General features: G+C 38.1%; 1 protein-coding gene across 1 annotated transcript; it reads left to right on the top strand.

Annotated features, from left to right (window-relative positions):
- The first annotated feature begins 8,246 nt into the window (after nt 1-8,246).
- On the top strand, nt 8,247-10,067 carry LOC131723119 (GTPase IMAP family member 8-like). Its single transcript, XM_059016555.1, has 3 exons — nt 8,247-8,313; nt 8,776-8,848; nt 9,208-10,067. Coding segments are annotated over exons 2-3 (672 nt in total). The 5' UTR covers nt 8,247-8,313; nt 8,776-8,847; the 3' UTR covers nt 9,879-10,067.
- Nucleotides 10,068-18,182: the final 8,115 nt, after the last annotated feature.

Below are 18,182 nucleotides of genomic sequence, written 5' to 3'. Positions count from 1 at the left end.
CTTTTAATGTAATCACAAGTATAGAAGCCTTCCTTGAGACTAACAGCTGGTTTGCATGTGTGTGTTGACACCATGGTTAATATCGCCCTGCGGTGACTATACACAGTAGGATAACACACTTTACTGGAGCGCTGGAAACGGCGCAGTTCCAACTAAATTAATCCCATGACCACACTGACTACCATTAAACTATTAAAACTTTTTTTCAGTTTTTTAAAGAAAGACCAAAATTAAAACGAGTTAATTTTGTCCTCAATATAAACAAGGTACAGGATTTCTGTTAAATGGTGCGAGTCCAACCAGTTAAACTAAGGAGGAACTTTAAGATACCTTTAAACAGCACACACATTCCAACACAAGCACCATCCCAATGCTGGTCATAGAATCAGTATTTTATTTTTTTAAGGTAATGAGACTGGATTTTGTTCAACTGTAATTACGTTGTTAATAATAAACAAAACACACATGATAAGGTGAATTAGAAAGTTAATTGAAATCGATGTGGAACATAAAGAATATACATTTAAACTTTAATGTTGAGGTATGTTTCCCGCTAAGGACTCTCAGACTTTATCGTTTCATATAAACAATAGGAATATATATGTTTAAGCAGGAATAATAATAGTAGTAGATAATATTCATTAAAAATGAGAAGCAGGTAATGTTATTTTTTATTCTGCTACACTTTAACATCATTTCAGACACATCAGAATATTATAAATGTAATATCATGCATTTTCATTAAAATTCAGGTGGCAATTTTTCTATTTGTGTTTATTAAATAAAGTGTGTTTTATTCATTGATTAAAAATGTTTCCTGGCTTTTTAGTGCCTTCCTTACTTCCTTAGCGATTGTTGCTACCTGCTTCTAAACAACACAGCTTTCTCAATCTTTTCTGCGCTAACTTTGTTTACAAATAGGAAAAAACAATTATTTACAAAAGGGATAGAACTCCCTCGGATCCGGGAAACTGCAGTTCTTTGTATACGACAGCAAGCTTGGTATATTGAGACAAAGCTGAAGCCAGTGAACTTAAAACTTACGATGTTGATTTATGGTTCCTACCAAATTGATTTTCAGGCCATATCGTTTCATATTGCAATGTGCTTCTATTTAAAGGCCACATAAAATGGTTCCTGTTTTAAACTCAAGTTGAAAAAAAAAAAAATTTAGAAACTGTGTTACTCACATTGGTATTTATTTAGTTCTTATTTTCTTAAGAGTTATAGGGGTCTTGTACTAGGGTTTTGTAATAGTTCCACTACTAGTAATGGGAAAGGATAAAATAATTACATGGGGGAGCTTTATACAGCCTTTATTACCAGAGAAAGCTGTATGTCTGTAGGTAAGAGCAAGTGCAGAAAGCTGTCTGTACTTCAGACACCAGGTTTTCAATAAACAATCTAGAACTGCACATAAAAGTGCAGAGATATACATGGTTTATGAACAAGCAACTAAAAATAACCATAGGACTGGCAAGAGATAAGCATGCCTAATCAATATGGCCCATGATTTTTAGACAGCTGCATTTCACTTCACTTTACAACCTTGCATGTTATTTTAAAACATCCTTAACAACTTAATCTTCACAGCAGACTAGTTAATCTTCACAAGGCAACTCATGTATTAAACACACTTTAATTGGAAAATAAAAACACAAATTGACCTCCCTTCTTTAATATAATCCCTCATGTGTGTTAGCCTTAATTCTTGTCATACAATATGATCAATAAAAACAGTTTTTATATGTATACCAAACTTATTATTTTAAAGTATTTCAATCAATAGCTTTTAAATCTAAAGGTCATATAATGTTTGATCATGAGACCCCATATGTACACATTTCATTTGTCTGTTTCACTTGGTGGTTTGTCTGTTTCTCAGAAAACCATATTTTCATCTCCTCACATGACCCTTTGCTGTATTGTCAGCCACCTTAAGTTAATGTGAAAAAGGACCTTCTGTCAGACGTAACAATTGCAAAGCAAACGACATGGTTTATTTAGATTTCCAGAAAGCTTTTGACAAAGTCCCGCATAAAAGATTAATTCTCAATCTGAACGCAGCAGGGATTCAAGGAAATGCATGCACATGGATTAGGGAGTGGTTAACATGTAGAAAACAAAGTACTGATTAGAGGAGAAACCTCAAAATGGAGCGAGGTAACAGGTGGTGTACCACAGGGATCAGTATTAGGTCCTCTGCTATTCCTAATCTACATTAATGATTTAGATTCTGGTATAGTAAGCAAACTTGTTAAATTTGCAGAGTACACAAAACAGGAGTATTGGCAAACACTGTTGCAGTAGCAAAGGTCATTCAAAATAATCTAGACAGCATTCAGAACTGGGCAGACACATGGCAAATGGCATTTAATAGAGAAAAGTGTAAGGTACTGACACAGGCAATAAAAATGTGCATTATAAATACCATATGGGAGATACTGAAATTGAAGAAGGAATCTGTGAAAAAGACCTAGGAGTTTATGACTCAGAAATGTCTTCATCTAGACAATGTGGGGAAGGTATAAGAAAGGCCAACAAAATGCTCGGATATAATGTGAAAAGTGTTGAATTTAAATCAAGGTAAGTAATGTTAAAACTATACAATGCATTAGGAAGACCTCACCTAGAATATTGTGTTCAGTTCCTGTCTCGGTGAGTGTGTCTCAGTCACTTCAAGTCATACAAAGAGCATTTCAAGTGGAGCGATAAAGTGGAGTATATATATATGTATATTTATGAGATATATGTATATATTTATATACTGTATGTGTGCCTTGCACAATTATTATTTTTACTTGTTATGTTTAATAAATATGATTTTCTCAAAGTGTCCTTTAGTTTGCATCTTTCAGGTTGATCAACTTTACCAGCAATACTGAAAAATCTCTCTACTTTATTATGAGCATTATTATTGAAAAGTGTTTAAAATTGAAATATTTTTGAAGCTTTCCCATGATTTGAAATTCAAATGCAAATTATTATATTTCAGAATATACAAATGCCAAGTCAAATGCAAATAGTTCAGCAGATTGCATTTAAATTATTATTATTTATTTTTTTAGCAGACACCCTTATCCAGGGCAACTTACAATTTTCACAATTATATCACATTATGTTTACATACAATTACCAATTTATCCAGTTGTTTATACTGAATCTAGGTAAAATACCTTGCTCAAGGGTACAACAGCAGTGTCCCTCACCCGGGATTGAACCCACAACCCTCCGGTCAAGAGTCCAGGTATAATGAGGTATAAACACTGCTGTTTAGGAATGGAGCACTTTTTTTACTATACACACATGCTATTTACATACAAACGTTTCACACGTCTGTGGTTTTACAGACGAGGCTGAAGTTGGCTTCTTATTCACCAGCTTCTTATTCACCAGCTTCTGATTCGCTCAGCTTTTAGTGCATAAATGTACTTGTCTATGTTGAAGAAGTAGCCTTGAATTTAACTGGTTAAATCACTTTGGCCCACCAATTTCTCTGCCTGTACCTGACAAGGGGCAACCCCTATGCAAGCCACACTTGTATTTAGCCTGGCTCAACATGGTCAACAAGGAGCAAACATGCCGCATATGCCAATTGCACAGCTTCTTCGCTGGAAAAAGCCTTGCATTTAAAGGGTTAAATCACTTTGTGCCGCCGATTTCTGTACTTATTCAACGTAGATACATAAAGAGCGAATAGGAAGCTGAGCGATTGGCATATATGGCATGTTTGCCTGCTGTTCTGCCCCAATAAACCACATTGGGCCAGCCTAAATCCAGGTGTAACTTACAGTAGGGGTGCCCCTCGCCAGGTACCTGCAGAGAAATCAGCGGTCCAATGTGATTTAACACGTTAAATGCAAGCCTACTTATTCAAGGTAGATACATAAATAGCAAATCAGAAGCTGAGCAATTGGCATATGTGGCATATTTACCCACTGTTCTTCCCTAGTAAACCACTTTGGGCTGGGGTAACTACAAGTGGGGCTTGCAGAGGGGTTGCCCCTTGTCAGGTACCGGCAGAGAAATCAGCGGCCCAACGTGATTTAACCCGTTAAATGCAAGGTTACTTCTTCAACGTAGACAAATACATTTACCCACTTAAAAGCTTGCGAATAAAAAGCTGGCGCATAAGCGAACTTCAGGCTCGTGTTTTACAGTGTAAATGTATGAGAAGATGACAGACGTAGCCATAATACAGTCAAATTTAATGTCACTTCTGTTAATGTCACACTCTGCTTATTCTCATCACATTGAAATGTCCCGGACCGAATATAATGCAGGCTGTGACTTTGATGTTTTGTGTTTTTAAAATGTATTCATGATCAATGCATTGCTGAGTTTGTTGCGCTCACGTATCAGATGGTGTCTGGAATGATCCAAATGCAATTAAAACAGCGGGTGGAGGCGTGAAATAAATAGGGAAGTAAGCATGATGTGTCTTTCATCAGCTGCAGTAAGTTTCCTTGGCCGACCACTGCGTCTACGGTCCTCAACGTTGCCCGTTTCTTTGTGCTTCTTCAAAAGAACTTGGACAGCACATCTGGAAACCCCTGTCTGCCTTGAAATTTCTGCCTGGGAGAGACCTTGCTGATGCAGTATAACTACCTTGCGTCTTGTTGCTGTGCTCAGTCTTGCCATAGTGTATGACTTTTGACAGTAAACTGTCTTCAGCAACCTCACCTTGTTAGCTGAGTTTGGCTGTTCCTCACCCAGTTTTATTCCTCCTACACAGCTGTTTCTGTTTCAGTTAATGATTGTGTTTCAACCTACATATTGAATTGATGATCATTAGCACCTGTTTGGTATAATTGTTTAATCATACACCTGACTATATGCCTACAAAATCCCTGACTTTGTGCAAGTGTACCTAGAAGAATTGATGCTGTTTTGAAGGCAAAGGGTGGTCACACCAAATATGGATTTGATTTAGATTTTTCTTCTGTTCACTCACTTTGCATTTAGTTAATTTATAAATATAATCTATTAACATGTCTATTTTTGAAAGCATTCTTACTTTACAGCATTTTTTCACACCTGCCTAAAACTTTTGCACACTACTGTATATATATAATATAATATTATGCATGTAAGTTTGTAAATAAACATAAAAGGTTCCAAGTAGAACCTTGAGGTTCTTAAAAGATCCTTATTTGTAAGGTTCCTCATGGAACCCTAGTAAAAAGCTTCTTCGAAGCACCTTAAAAGGTTCCTCCACAGTATCAACCCCAGGAACCCTAAAAGGTTCTTACTAGAACCTTTACTTTTTAGAGTGTATGTCCCAACTATGGTTTCCGCAATACACAGTTTGGGTTTATTCGCGATGTTAAAATGTACTCGCCTGTAGTCGTGTCCATACTTGCTGTCTTCAGTAATGCTGCGTTGCAATGTAGCTCTCCATTTCTTCCTCCGTGCTTTTTAAACAAAACAGACCAGTGCCGCCCACAAGCCAGTCCCCTGCCCTTCATGCACACGCAATGAACGCACGAGGGAGCAGAAGTGTCTTTTGATTCGCCGAGCAAACGTCTTTAATACAAGTTACTTAGATTCGTATTTGGTCAGGTGTTAAATATGATTATAAAATTATACTGTTTATAACTTCAGGTAACTTCAGGTAATCTGTTAAAACCAAACGAAAGAGGATCGCACATCATTATGAAGTAGAACGTATTGATAATAAGAAACCTTGGCCACTGGGGGTCAATATTTTACTGCAAATCGTCATGGCCCAATTTCTATCTGAAACAAATAAGAAACAACGTAAGACTACACGTACCTAAATCCGAGCTGTTTAGATCTGATTTAACTTACTTTGAAAGATCGTGTATTTTAGATGTATATGTTAGTTAAATGTTGATGCCAAGTGTAAAATAAAGATTCAAGTTCCATGTATTTTTTCACAGAATTATTTGTTGGATTACCAGATTTAACGTGGCAGCTAAATGTTGACTTGCCAAGTGTAAAAAAAAAAAACTAAAGACTGAAGAATAATATGCTAGGGACGATTTATAGTATAGCTTTGAAACATTAGCCCATATTAAATACATGAACATGTTTTTCTGAGAATCCTTTTAAATTAAGTCACAATGTATGTAACTTACATTTATTCGAGACAGTTGGAACACTGGAGAAAGCTATACATTGTCGAGTTCTAAAAATTCGACATTTTACATAAACTCGTTTAATATTCTCGACCTTTTGAAAACTTCAAATAATATGAAGAAATCTGATTTCTGAACTCAAAAATCAACTCGAAAAGTAAAACTCAGTTTTAATAAACGTAATTTAAAGAATCACTGTTCCTTTGCATTACACACTTAATTAACATACATACATTCTATAAATATAATACTGTGTTCATCTAGTGTTACCTTTATTATGTCATGATAATGGCATACATAGATCATTTGGATCCTAATATCAAGTAATTACCGTTTACATGCATACAACTGTAGCAGTGTAACAAACCCACCGATGATTGAATTTTAGTATTGTCCTGCACTGCTAACCACGGGATCATCCGCAGCTTTTTTGTTCGTTGCATGACCCAAAGTGCAAGATAAAAAAAATAAAAAAATAATATAATAAATACAAAACAGAATGTGCACAACCCAAACTGATTATCACCCGTGACACAGGCACTTTAAAAATACTAATTTATTTGAAATGATTTTGCTCTGTGAGCTTTTTCCAGTAGTTTTTATTTGGAAATGTGGATTCGTTGAATAAATTGCTCAGTTGTAATGTTATTTCTCAGCTCTGTATTTGCAGTGAAGATTGGACTCTGGAAAGGAGGCAGAGCGCTGTGTATTATTTGAACATTGTTTTGGTTAAATTTGAAGCAACTCATTTGGTCACCGAAGGGCATATTTGTAGCCCCACAGAGCGAGAGGGAGCCTACAGCACAACAGCCGGGCAAACCTCAGCAAGCATTGCACTTGCTGCTGAGGGGAGCACCGCGAAAGCAACTTGTACGTCATCGTCCGCTGAGTCCAGCACAACCCAACGTCCAGACCAAGAAAGGGGAGCCCGTCTCCAATGACCGAGGGAGAGCGGCTCCAGTCTCCAGAAAGAGGGAGACTAATTGCTGCTCCCGCCTCCACCACTAGAGGGAGACCACCTGCTACTCCATTTTGAAGGACATCTGTCCATTTAAACCAGGGCTTCTCAAACTCGGTCAAATGTTACAGCTAACTTGAAATATACAACTGTTCAAGAGCTGAAAACAAGCAAAAAGGTCTAATTAAGCAAATGATCAGTTCAATTAAGGGTCTAGTTAAGTAATTGAGAGTTCGCGGGGTCCCCAGGACCGAGTTTGAGAAGCCCTGATTTAAACTGATGCATTGATTCCAAATAAAACACATGTCCATGTTGCTCAGTTTATTCATAATCATATGAAAAAGGAATGTGTCACAAACACTGAGTATAAAGTCTCACACGTGTGAAAGAATGACTAAAACTGACCACGGTTGCATTGTCTATAAATATTATTATTATTTATTATTATTATTTATTTCTTAGCAGACGCCCTTATCCAGGGCGACTTACAATCGTAAGCAAATATATTTCAAGAATGACAGTACAAGTAATAATACAATAAGAGCAAGATAAATACAATGACTTTGGTTCAAGCAAGTACAAGTGTGACAAAATACAATTCAATAATACAGCAGATAACAGTGATAGTTACATCAGGATATGATTAAATACAAAATATCACAGCAGTATGGAGTAGTGGTCACGGCTCTGGACTCTTGACCGGTGGGTTGTGGGTTCAATCCCCAGTGGGAGACACTGCTGCTGTACCCTTGAGCAAGGTACTTTACCTAGATTGCTCCAGTAAAAACCCAGCTGTATAAATGGGTAATTGTATGTAAAAATAATGTGATATGTGAAATAATGTATAATGTAATATCTTGTAACAATTGTAAGTCGCCCTGGATAAGGGCGTCTGCTAAGAAATAAATAATAAAAAAAAATACTACAGATTAAACACTTGGTAGATTACGGTACTCTGAAGTACAGGATTAAATGCAGTAAAATAGGGAGCAAATAAAGCGCATTTAAGGAAGGGTGATAAGTGTCCCAGGGGAAAAACAGAGGAGTTCTACAGGTGCTGTAATTAAAGTTAGGTAAGCTATATGTAAGGCTGCATTTCATTTTTTTACATATAGTCTCATCGTAATATTTTTACTGCGCATCAACCTGAAGTGGGCGGCGCTAGAACTAACCACAGAACATTTAAAGGAAAGCACAGCTAGCGTTTTATTGCGCTGTAGCAGAAAAAGACAAGGGAACACAGCTGCTGTTAAAGTGAGTATTTGTACAGCAATTGTATTTGTTTGTTTATTTATTAGAAGAACGTAATAACCACGATTCGAAACCTATTTAGTTTAATAAGAATGAATAATTAACAATTAGAATAACAAGAGTATTTTGTAGTGCATGTATAAGAATACGGGTGACGGGTTAAAGATTCTCCAGATAGTTGGAGCTTGGAACTTATATATATATATATATATATATATATATATATATATATATATATATATATATATATATATATATATATAATATATATATATTGTTTGCAGATTAAATCCACTACTACTATTAGTAATATATTTACCTTGAGACGCCTTGTTGGCATGTAATCTTTCATGTTTATACTGTATGTTAGGATTGATTTACGTATTTGCTATGCATTTATGTAGACTTTATCTTTGTTTTTTCAAGCATGCTATAATAGTTCCGAATATTTATATTTCTGTACAGCAAAGAAAGACAGAAATAAAGGCAACATAAAGAACTGGAACAACCAGAGAAGAAATATAAAAAGCCCTTAACAGTAAGTTCAATTATTTCTTTGGAAATGTCAATATTCTTCCATTAAATCTCTTGATCTCGATATCATTTAGTGCAGGATCTCGTGAAAGCTGAAGTCATTACTTCTGTTTTCCTGAGTTAATTTCTCAGGATTTCGACAGTACAGGTCGTTTTGTCGAGATCATGAGATAAATATAATTCAGGAAAACTGGATCAATGACTCAAGCCGCCATGCTATTCAGCAGCTAAAGTGAAAAGATCAAATAATGAGGTATTTAAATTGTTTGTATAATATTTATCATTTTTTTAAAACAATTTAGGGGGAATAATTTTTTTAATACATAGAAATAACTTTTTTTTTTTTTTTTTTTTTTTTTGCAGTGTCTGAAAACACAGATGCCCTCTACAGTCCCTCAGAGTTGAGGCTGGTGCTGGTTGGAAAGACTGGAGTTGGAAAGAGTGCAGCAGGAAACGCCATCCTGGGAAAAAAACAGTTTAAATCTTCATTCAGCGACTCCTCAGTAACAAAGTACTGTGCGAGGGGAGAAGAAGTTGTTGCAGGGAGATGTGTTGTTGTGGTCGACACTCCAGGCTTGTTTGACACAAAGCCTGAGGAGTTTCTTAACAACGCTGACAAGGACCTCAAGCAGCTGGTAGAGTCGTGTGGGAACAGGTTTCATGCAATCAATGGAAGAGACCTAATGGATCAAAAGCAGGCCAAAGAACTTCTGGAGAAAGTAGATGAAATGGTGAAAAGAAATGGTGGATGCTTCTCCAATGATTTGTACGAGCTAGAGGAGAAAAGAAGGGCAGATGAAGCGAGGCACCAGAAGGAAATTGAAGAGCTTAGGAAGAAGAATGAAGAGGAAGTGGAAAAGGCAAAACAGGCGAATGTAGCAATGGAGATAATAGCAAAGATGCAGGAGGCGCATATGAAGCTAATCGCCATGTTGATGGAACACATGAATAAGATAAACGAAGATCATATGGAATTTATGACAGCACAGCTCAATAACTCACAGGCAAAGGAATGCAACTGCTGTGTATCATAGTGTAGTGGATTTCCCTCAATACGTTCTTGTGCCATGTTTCCATGTGTGACAGGAGTGTAAATGCATTGTTTAATTATACTTTTATATTTTGTGATTTGGGGGTGCGGCTTTGAAAAGTACATAACCAGCAATAGCTTTATTATAATGTGGGAAGCTGTTTGAAGTGAAATACAATAAAAGGCTGAAAAATATAACTGGATTGTGTTTCATATTGTCACCCTCACACTGCTTTTTATGTAATTACAAGTATAGAAGCCTTCCTTGAGACTAACAGCTGGTTTGCATGTGTGTGTTGACACCATGGTTAATATCGCCCTGCGGTGACTATACACAGTAAGATAACACACTTTACTGGAGCGCTGGAAACGGCGCAGTTCCAACTAAATTAATCCCATGACCACACTGACTACCATTAAACTATTAAAACTTTTTTTCAGTTTTTTAAAGAAAGACCAAAATTAAAACGAGTTAGTTTTGTCCTCAATATAAACAAGGTACAGGAGTTCTGTTAAATGGAGAGAGTCCAGTCAGCTAAACTAAGGAGGAACTTCAAGATACCTTTAAACAGCACACACACATTCTCACACAAGCACCATCCCAATGCTGGTCATAGAATCAGTATTTTATTTTTTAAGGTAATGAGACTGGATTTTGTTCAACTGTAATTACGTTGTTAATAATAAACAAAACACACATGATAAGGTGAATTAGAAAGTTAATTGAAATCGATGTGGAACATAAAGAATATACATTTAAACTTTAATGTTGAGGTATGTTTCCCGCTAAGGACTCTCAGACTTTATCGTTTCATATAAACAATAGGAATATATATGTTTAAGCAGGAATAATAATAGTAGTAGATAATATTCATTAAAAATGAGAAGCAGGTAATGTTATTTTTTATTCTGCTACACTTTAACATCATTTCAGACACATCAGAATATTATAAATGCAATATCATGCATTTTCATTAAAATTCAGGTGGCAATTTTTCTATTTGTGTTTATTAAATAAAGTGTGTTTTATTTATTGATTAAAAATGTTTCCTGGCTTTTTAGTGCCTTCCTTACTTCCTTAGCGATTGTTGCTACCTGCTTCTAAACAACACAGCTTTCTCAATCTTTTCTGCGCTAACTTTGTTTACAAATAGGAAAAAACAATTATTTACAAAAGGGATAGAACTCCCTCGGATCCGGGAAACTGCAGTTCTTTGTATACGACAGCAAGCTTGGTATATTGAGACAAAGCTGAAGCCAGTGAACTTAAAACTTACGATGTTGATTTATGGTTCCTACCAAATTGATTTTCAGGCCATATCGTTTCATATTGCAATGTGCTTCTATTTAAAGGCCACATAAAATGGTTCCTGTTTTAAACTCAAGTTGAAAAAAAAGTATTTAGAAACTGTGTTACTCACATTGATATTTATTTAGTTCTTATTTTCTTAAGAGTTATAGGGGTCTTGTACTAGGGTTTTGTAATAGTTCCACTACTAGTAATGGGAAAGGATAAAATAATTACATGGGGGAGTTTTATACAGCCTTTATTACCAGAGCAAGCTGTATGTCTGTAGGTAAGAGCAAGTGTAGAAAGCTGTCTGTACTTCAGACACCAGGTTTTCAATAAACAATCTAGAACTGCACATAAAAGTGCAGAGATATACATGGTTTATGAACAAGCAACTAAAAATAACCATATGACTGGCAAGAGATAAGCATGCCTAATCAATATGGCCCATGATTTTTAGACAGCTGCATTTCACTTCACTTTACAACCTTGCATGTTATTTTATAACATTCCAGCAGACTAGTTAATCTTCACAAGGCAACTCATGTATTAAACACACTTTAATTGGAAAATAAAAACACAAATTGACCTCCCTTCTTTAATATAATCCCTCATGTGTGTTAGCCTTAATTCTTGTCATACAATATGATCAATAAAAACAGTTTTTATATGTATACCAAACTTATTATTTTAAAGTATTTCAATCAATAGCTTTTAAATCTAAAGGTCATATAATGTTTGATTATGAGACCCCATATGTACACATTTCATTTGTCTGTTTCACTTGGTAGTTTGTCTGTTTCTCAGAAAACCATATTTTCATACTCCTCCTCACATGACCCTTTGCTGTATTGTCAGCCACCTTAAGTTAATGTGAAAAAGGACCTTCTGTCAGACGTAACAATTGCAAAGCATACGACATGGTTTATTTAGATTTCAAGAAAGCTTTTGACAAAGTCCCGCATAAAAGATTAATTCTCAATCTGAACGCAGCAGGGATTCAAGGAAATGCATGCACATGGATTAGGGAGTGGTTAACATGTAGAAAACAAAGTACTGATTAGAGGAGAAACCTCAAAATGGAGCGAGGTAACCAGTGGTGTACCACAGGGATCAGTATTAGGTCCTCTGCTATTCCTAATCTACATTAATGATTTAGATTCTGGTATAGTAAGCAAACTTGTTAAATTTGCAGAGTACACCAAACAGGAGTAGTGGCAAACACTGTTGCAGTAGCAAAGGTCATTCAAAATAATCTAGACAGCATTCAGAACTGGGCAGACACATGGCAAATGACATTTAATAGAGAAAAGTGTAAGGTACTGACACAGGCAATAAAAATGTGCATTACAAATACCATATGGGAGATAGTGAAATTGAAGAAGGAATCTATGAAAAAGACCTAGGAGTTTATGTTGACTCAGAAATGTCTTCATCTAGACAATGTGGGGAAGGTATAAGAAAGGCCAACAAAATGCTCGGATATATTGTGAAAAGTGTTGAATTTAAATCAAGGTAAGTAATGTTAAAACTATACAATGCATTAGGAAGACCTCACCTGGAATATTGTGTTCAGTTCCAGTCACCTTGCTACAAAAAGGATATTGCTGCTCTAGAAAGAGTGCAAAGAAGAGCAACCAGAATTATCCCGGGTTTAAAAGGCATGTTGTATGCAGACAGGCTAAAAGAATTGAATCTGTTCAGGCTTGAACAAAGAAGACTACGCGGCGATCTGATTCAAGCATTCAAAATCCTAAAAGGTATTGACAATGTCGACCCAGGGGACTTTTTCAACCTGAAAAAGAAACAAGGACAAGGGGTCACAAATGGAGATTAGATAAAGGGGCATTCAGAACAGAAAATAGGAGGCACTTTTTTACACAGAGAATTGTGAGGGTCTGGAACCAACTCCCCAGTAATGTTGTTATGTGGGTAGGCCCCTGTTATTATTTATGTACGATTTGTATTTGTGTATTATTATCTATAACAAAAACATTGTCAATGCAAAAAAACAAGTTAGAAAAACGCAACAGCCGTTTAAAGGGGTGATATCAAACACAAAAGCCCAAGTTAGGAGAAGCAATTAGGCCAATCTTGTCAAGCATCAAGCAAATAGGCACACTTGGAAAGGTGCTGGGGTTCAAGATTCACACAATTCTTGCTTCTAACTTGGCGCCTTTCTTTGACCGCTTTGCTCCACTTGAAATGCACAGTGGCACAGCGGGCTAAGGTCGTGTGCTCTTCAAGAACGTCATGTTGCAAGTTCAAACAACTGGAAATGCTCTTTGTATGGCTTGAAGTGACTGAGACACACACTCACACACTGAGACACACTCACATACACTGAGACTGTGTGTGTTGTAGTGTGTGTGTTTCTCAGTGTGTGTGTCTCGGTGAGTGTGTCTCAGTCACTTCAAGTCATACAAAGAGCATTTCAAGTGGAGCGATAAAGTGGAGTATATATATATGTATATTTATGAGATATATGTATATATTTATATACTGTATGTGTGCATTGCACAATTATTATTTTTACTTGTTATGTTTAATAAACATGAAGTTCTCAAAGTGTCCTTTAGTTTGCATCTTTCAGGTTGATCAACTTTACCAGCAATACTGAAAAGTCTCTCTACTTTATTATGAGCATTATTATTGAAAAGTGTTTAAAATTGAAATATTTTTGAAGCTTTCCCATGATTTGAAATTCAAATGCAAATTATTATATTTCAGAATATACAAATGCCAAGTCAAATGCAAATAGTTCAGCAGATTGCATTTAAATTATTATTATTTATTTTTTTAGCAGACACCCTTATCCAGGGCAACTTACAATTGTCACAATGATATCATATTATGTTTACATACAATTACCAATTTATCTAGTTGTTTATATTGAATCTAGATAAAATACCTTGCTCAAGGGTACAACAGCAGTGTCCCTCACCTGGGATTGAACCCACAACCCTCCTGTCAAGAGTCCAGGTATAATGAGGTATAAACACTGTTGTTTAGGAATAGAGCACTTTTTTTTACTATACACACATGCTATTTACATACAAACGTTTCACACGTCTGTGGTTTTACAGACGAGGCTGAAGTTGGCTTCTTATTCACCAGCTTCTTATTCACCAGCTTCTGATTCGCTCAGCTTTTAGTGCATAAATGTACTTGTCTATGTTGAAGAAGTAGCCTTGAATTTAACTGGTTAAATCACTTTGGCCCACCAATTTCTCTGCCTGTACCTGACAAGGGGCAACCCCAATGCAAGCCCCACTTGTATTTAGCCTGGCTCAACATGGTCAACAAGGAGCAAACATGCCGCATATGCCAATTGCACAGCTTCTTCGCTGGAAAAAGCCTTGCATTTAAAGGGTTAAATCACTTTGTGCCGCCGATTTCTGTACTTATTCAACGTAGATACATAAAGAGCGAATAGGAAGCTGAGCGATTGGCATATATGGCATGTTTGCCTGCTGTTCTGCCCCAATAAACCACATTGGGCCAGCCTAAATCCAGGTGTAACTTACAGTAGGGGTGCCCCTCGCCAGGTACCTGCAGAGAAATCAGCGGCCCGACATGATTTAACACGTTAAATGCAAAGCTACTTATTCAAGGTAGATACATAAATAGCGAATCAGAAGCTGAGCAATTGGCATATGTGGCATATTTACCCGCTGTTCTTCCCCAGTAAACCACGTTGGGCTGGGGTAACTACAAGTGGGGCTTGCAGAGGGGTTGCCCCTTGTCAGGTACCGGCAGAGAAATCAGCGGCCCAACATGATTTAACCCGTTAAATGCAAAGTTACTTCTTCAACGTAGACAAATACATTTACGCACTTACAAGCCAGTGAATAAAAAGCTGGCGCATAAGCGAACTTCAGCCTCGTGTTTTACAGTGTAAATGTATGAGAAGAAGACAGACGTATCCATAATACAGTCAAATTTAATGTCACTTCTGTTAATGTCACACTCTGCTTATTCTCATCAAATTGAAATGTCCCGGCCCGAATATAATGCATGCTGTGACTTTGATGTTTTGTTTTTAAAATGTATTTTGTCATTCAAACTTGTTTAGTTTTAATCAGATTTGTGTGCTTGTTGTTTTTCAGCAAACACATTTAAATGACCCTTGTTTGCTACATTTTAAAAGATTGTTTTAAACATTACAATGTAAATGTTAACTCAGTAGCTACCATTAAATGTTTCAACCTCGGTGACTTTATTTGATGCGCTATTAATTTTAGGCAACTTGCAATTTTTTTACATTAAACTTGTACTTTTTATTATTATTATTTATTTATTTATTTATTTCTTAGCAGACACCCTTATCCAGGGCGACTTACAATCGTAAGCAAACATATTTCAAGTGTTACAGTAATACAATAAGAGCAAGATAAATACAATGACTTTGGTGTATAGGTATATAAATGTTAATTGCTGTGGATAAATGCATCAGCCAAATCAATTAATATGACATGTAGTTTTCTAGCTTGCTATTTATTAATTTATTTATACACTTATAATATAAACATGTATTCATTTCTACATTTAGTTATTTAAAAATATTTATTTCTAAATGTATTTATTCCTCTATGCATTTATTTAAATTATTTATTTATTTCTATCAAATAAATGATTCCTTTATTTATTTTTAATTAAACGAGGAACGACAATTTATCAGAGATCAGAGATTTCGACAAGGAAGCTACATGCCACTCTTGTGTGCAATTCCATTCTATGGTATCTACCCTAACAAACAGGAAACTAGAAATTTTCACAGGAAATCGAGCTGGTCAGGCTTGGATGTAAGCTTAAAAAATAAATGTATTTCAACAACTGCGCAGTGGCGCAGCGGGCTAAGGTCGTGTGCTCTTTAAAAACGTCATGTTGCAAGTTCAAACCACAGTATCCCCCCACTGCGTTATGTGCTGTTTTAAAACATAAATAATTAGTTTAATATAAATGGTGTGGATATCAAACTGCTTGCATTCCCTGGTTTGTTTTGATGTTGACCAACATGTGGAATCACAGGATTGGTAGATGTCCAGTTATTTAGCTTTCTGTTTGAATAGTCGCTACACACACTTAAAAAGTAGACGGAAGAGGAGAATAACAATTTGACCTTAGTTTGACGACTTATATCTTATTGTGTATAAGAGGTATGTACGTTTTTTTTCGCCTGGGGTCGCTGGCTCTGCTTCGCCTGGGGTCGCTGGCTCTGCTTCGTCTGGGGTCGCTGGCTCTGCTTCACCTGGGGTCGCTGGCTCTGCTTCGCCTGGGGTCGCTGGCTCTGCTTCGCCTGGGGTCGCTGGCTCTGCTTCGCCTGGGGCCGCTGGCTCTGCTTCGCCTGGGGTCGCTGGCTCTGCTTCGCCTGGGGTCGCTGGCTCTGCTTCGCCTGGGGTCGCTGGCTCTGCTTCGCCTGGGGTCGCTGGCTTTGCTTCACCTGGGGTCGCTGGCTCTGCTTCGCCTGGGGTCACTGGCTATGCTTCGCCTGGGGCCGCTGGCTCTGCTTCACCTGGGGTCGCTGGCTCTGCTTCGCCTGGGGTCGCTGGCTCTGCTTCGCCTGGGGTCGCTGGCTCTGCTTCGCCTGGGATCGCTGGCTCTGCTTCGCCTGGGGTCGCTGGCTCTGCTTCACCTGGGGTCGCTGGCTCTGCTTCACCTGGTGTCGCTGGCTCTGCTTCATCTGGGGTCGCTGGCTCTGCTTCACCTGGGGTCGCTGGCTCTGCTTCACCTGGGGTCGCTGGCTCTGCTTCGCCTGGGGTCGCTGGCTCTGCTTCACCTGGGGTCGCTGGCTCTGCTTCACCTGGGGTCGCTGGCTCTGCTTCACCTGGGGTCGCTGGCTCTGCTTCACCTGGGGTCGCTGGCTCTGCTTCGTCTGGGGTCGCTGGCTCTGCTTCACCTGGGGTCGCTGGCTCTGCTTCGCCTGGGGTCGCTGGCTCTGCTTCACCTGGGGTCGCTGGCTCTGCTTCACCTGGGGTCGCTGGCTCTGCTTCACCTGGGGTCGCTGGCTCTGCTTCGCCTGGGGTCGCTGGCTCAGCTTCGCCTGGGGTCGCTGGCTCTGCTTCACATGGGGTCGCTGGCTCTGCTTCGCCTGGGGTCGCTGGCTCTGCTTCGCCTGGGGTCGCTGGCTCTGCTTCACCTGGGGTCGCTGGCTCTGCTTCACCTGGGGTCGCCTGCACGCCGTCGTAAAGTGTAGTTGGTGAGGATGGATTTAAATCTCCATCCCAATAAAGCTCGTGGGAATGTGGCTTGAGCTTTAATAAGGTCATTGTTTAACAGGTAATTAAGGCTCCAGCCATAGTTAAAAGACACACTCCTGGCTCAGAGCAGAGAGTTGTGAGGAGAGTGAAGGACAGTAGGAGCGAATGCTACCAAGCCCGCGAACAAAGGTACTTGTTTTTGTAAACGTATCATTATTGTTTGTGTTTGTTTTGTTTTGGCCCTTGTGCAAGTATTTCAAGACTGTGTTATTATTCATATTATTCACATTGTCAGTATTTATTTATTTAGTTCTTATGTTCTTAAGAGTTATAGGCTATATGAGGGTAAGCTCAAAGGTCCTATATGGGTCTTTGTGACAGAAATACAATGATTTTTGGTTGTAAATCTCCCTCCCAACCTGTGAGGGCACTAAGCAGCGAGAACAGAGTCCCTTGGACAGGCTGGTCTGACTGTTCTTTCCCAGGGTTCAAGGGAAGTCGGACAGCTAGAAAGGTGGCAAGACTCCGTTGCAATAAGGCATTGACCCGGAAGGAAAACGACATGGCAGCCGTAGATTGGAGAGGTGGTTGCACTCGTTTACCAAGGGTTCATGTGTGACAGCATAAAAGGGGATGGAGAATCACAATCTGTTAATTCGCATTGGTTTGTGTATATAAACTGAGAAGGACTGTGAGAGACCCAGTTACATGTAAAAAGTACCATGAGTGTTTTGTTTGTTTGTCTTGTAATTGTCTTTTCTTATCTTGTGCATTACTAGACGGCTAACACAGATCTGGAGCTGTCGCCAAGGGCCAG

The sequence above is a fragment of the Acipenser ruthenus genome, chromosome 53 (genome assembly GCF_902713425.1).
Source record: "Acipenser ruthenus chromosome 53, fAciRut3.2 maternal haplotype, whole genome shotgun sequence".
NCBI classification, from domain to species: domain Eukaryota; kingdom Metazoa; phylum Chordata; class Actinopteri; order Acipenseriformes; family Acipenseridae; genus Acipenser; species Acipenser ruthenus.
This window is presented reverse-complemented; position numbering and strand designations above follow the sequence as displayed.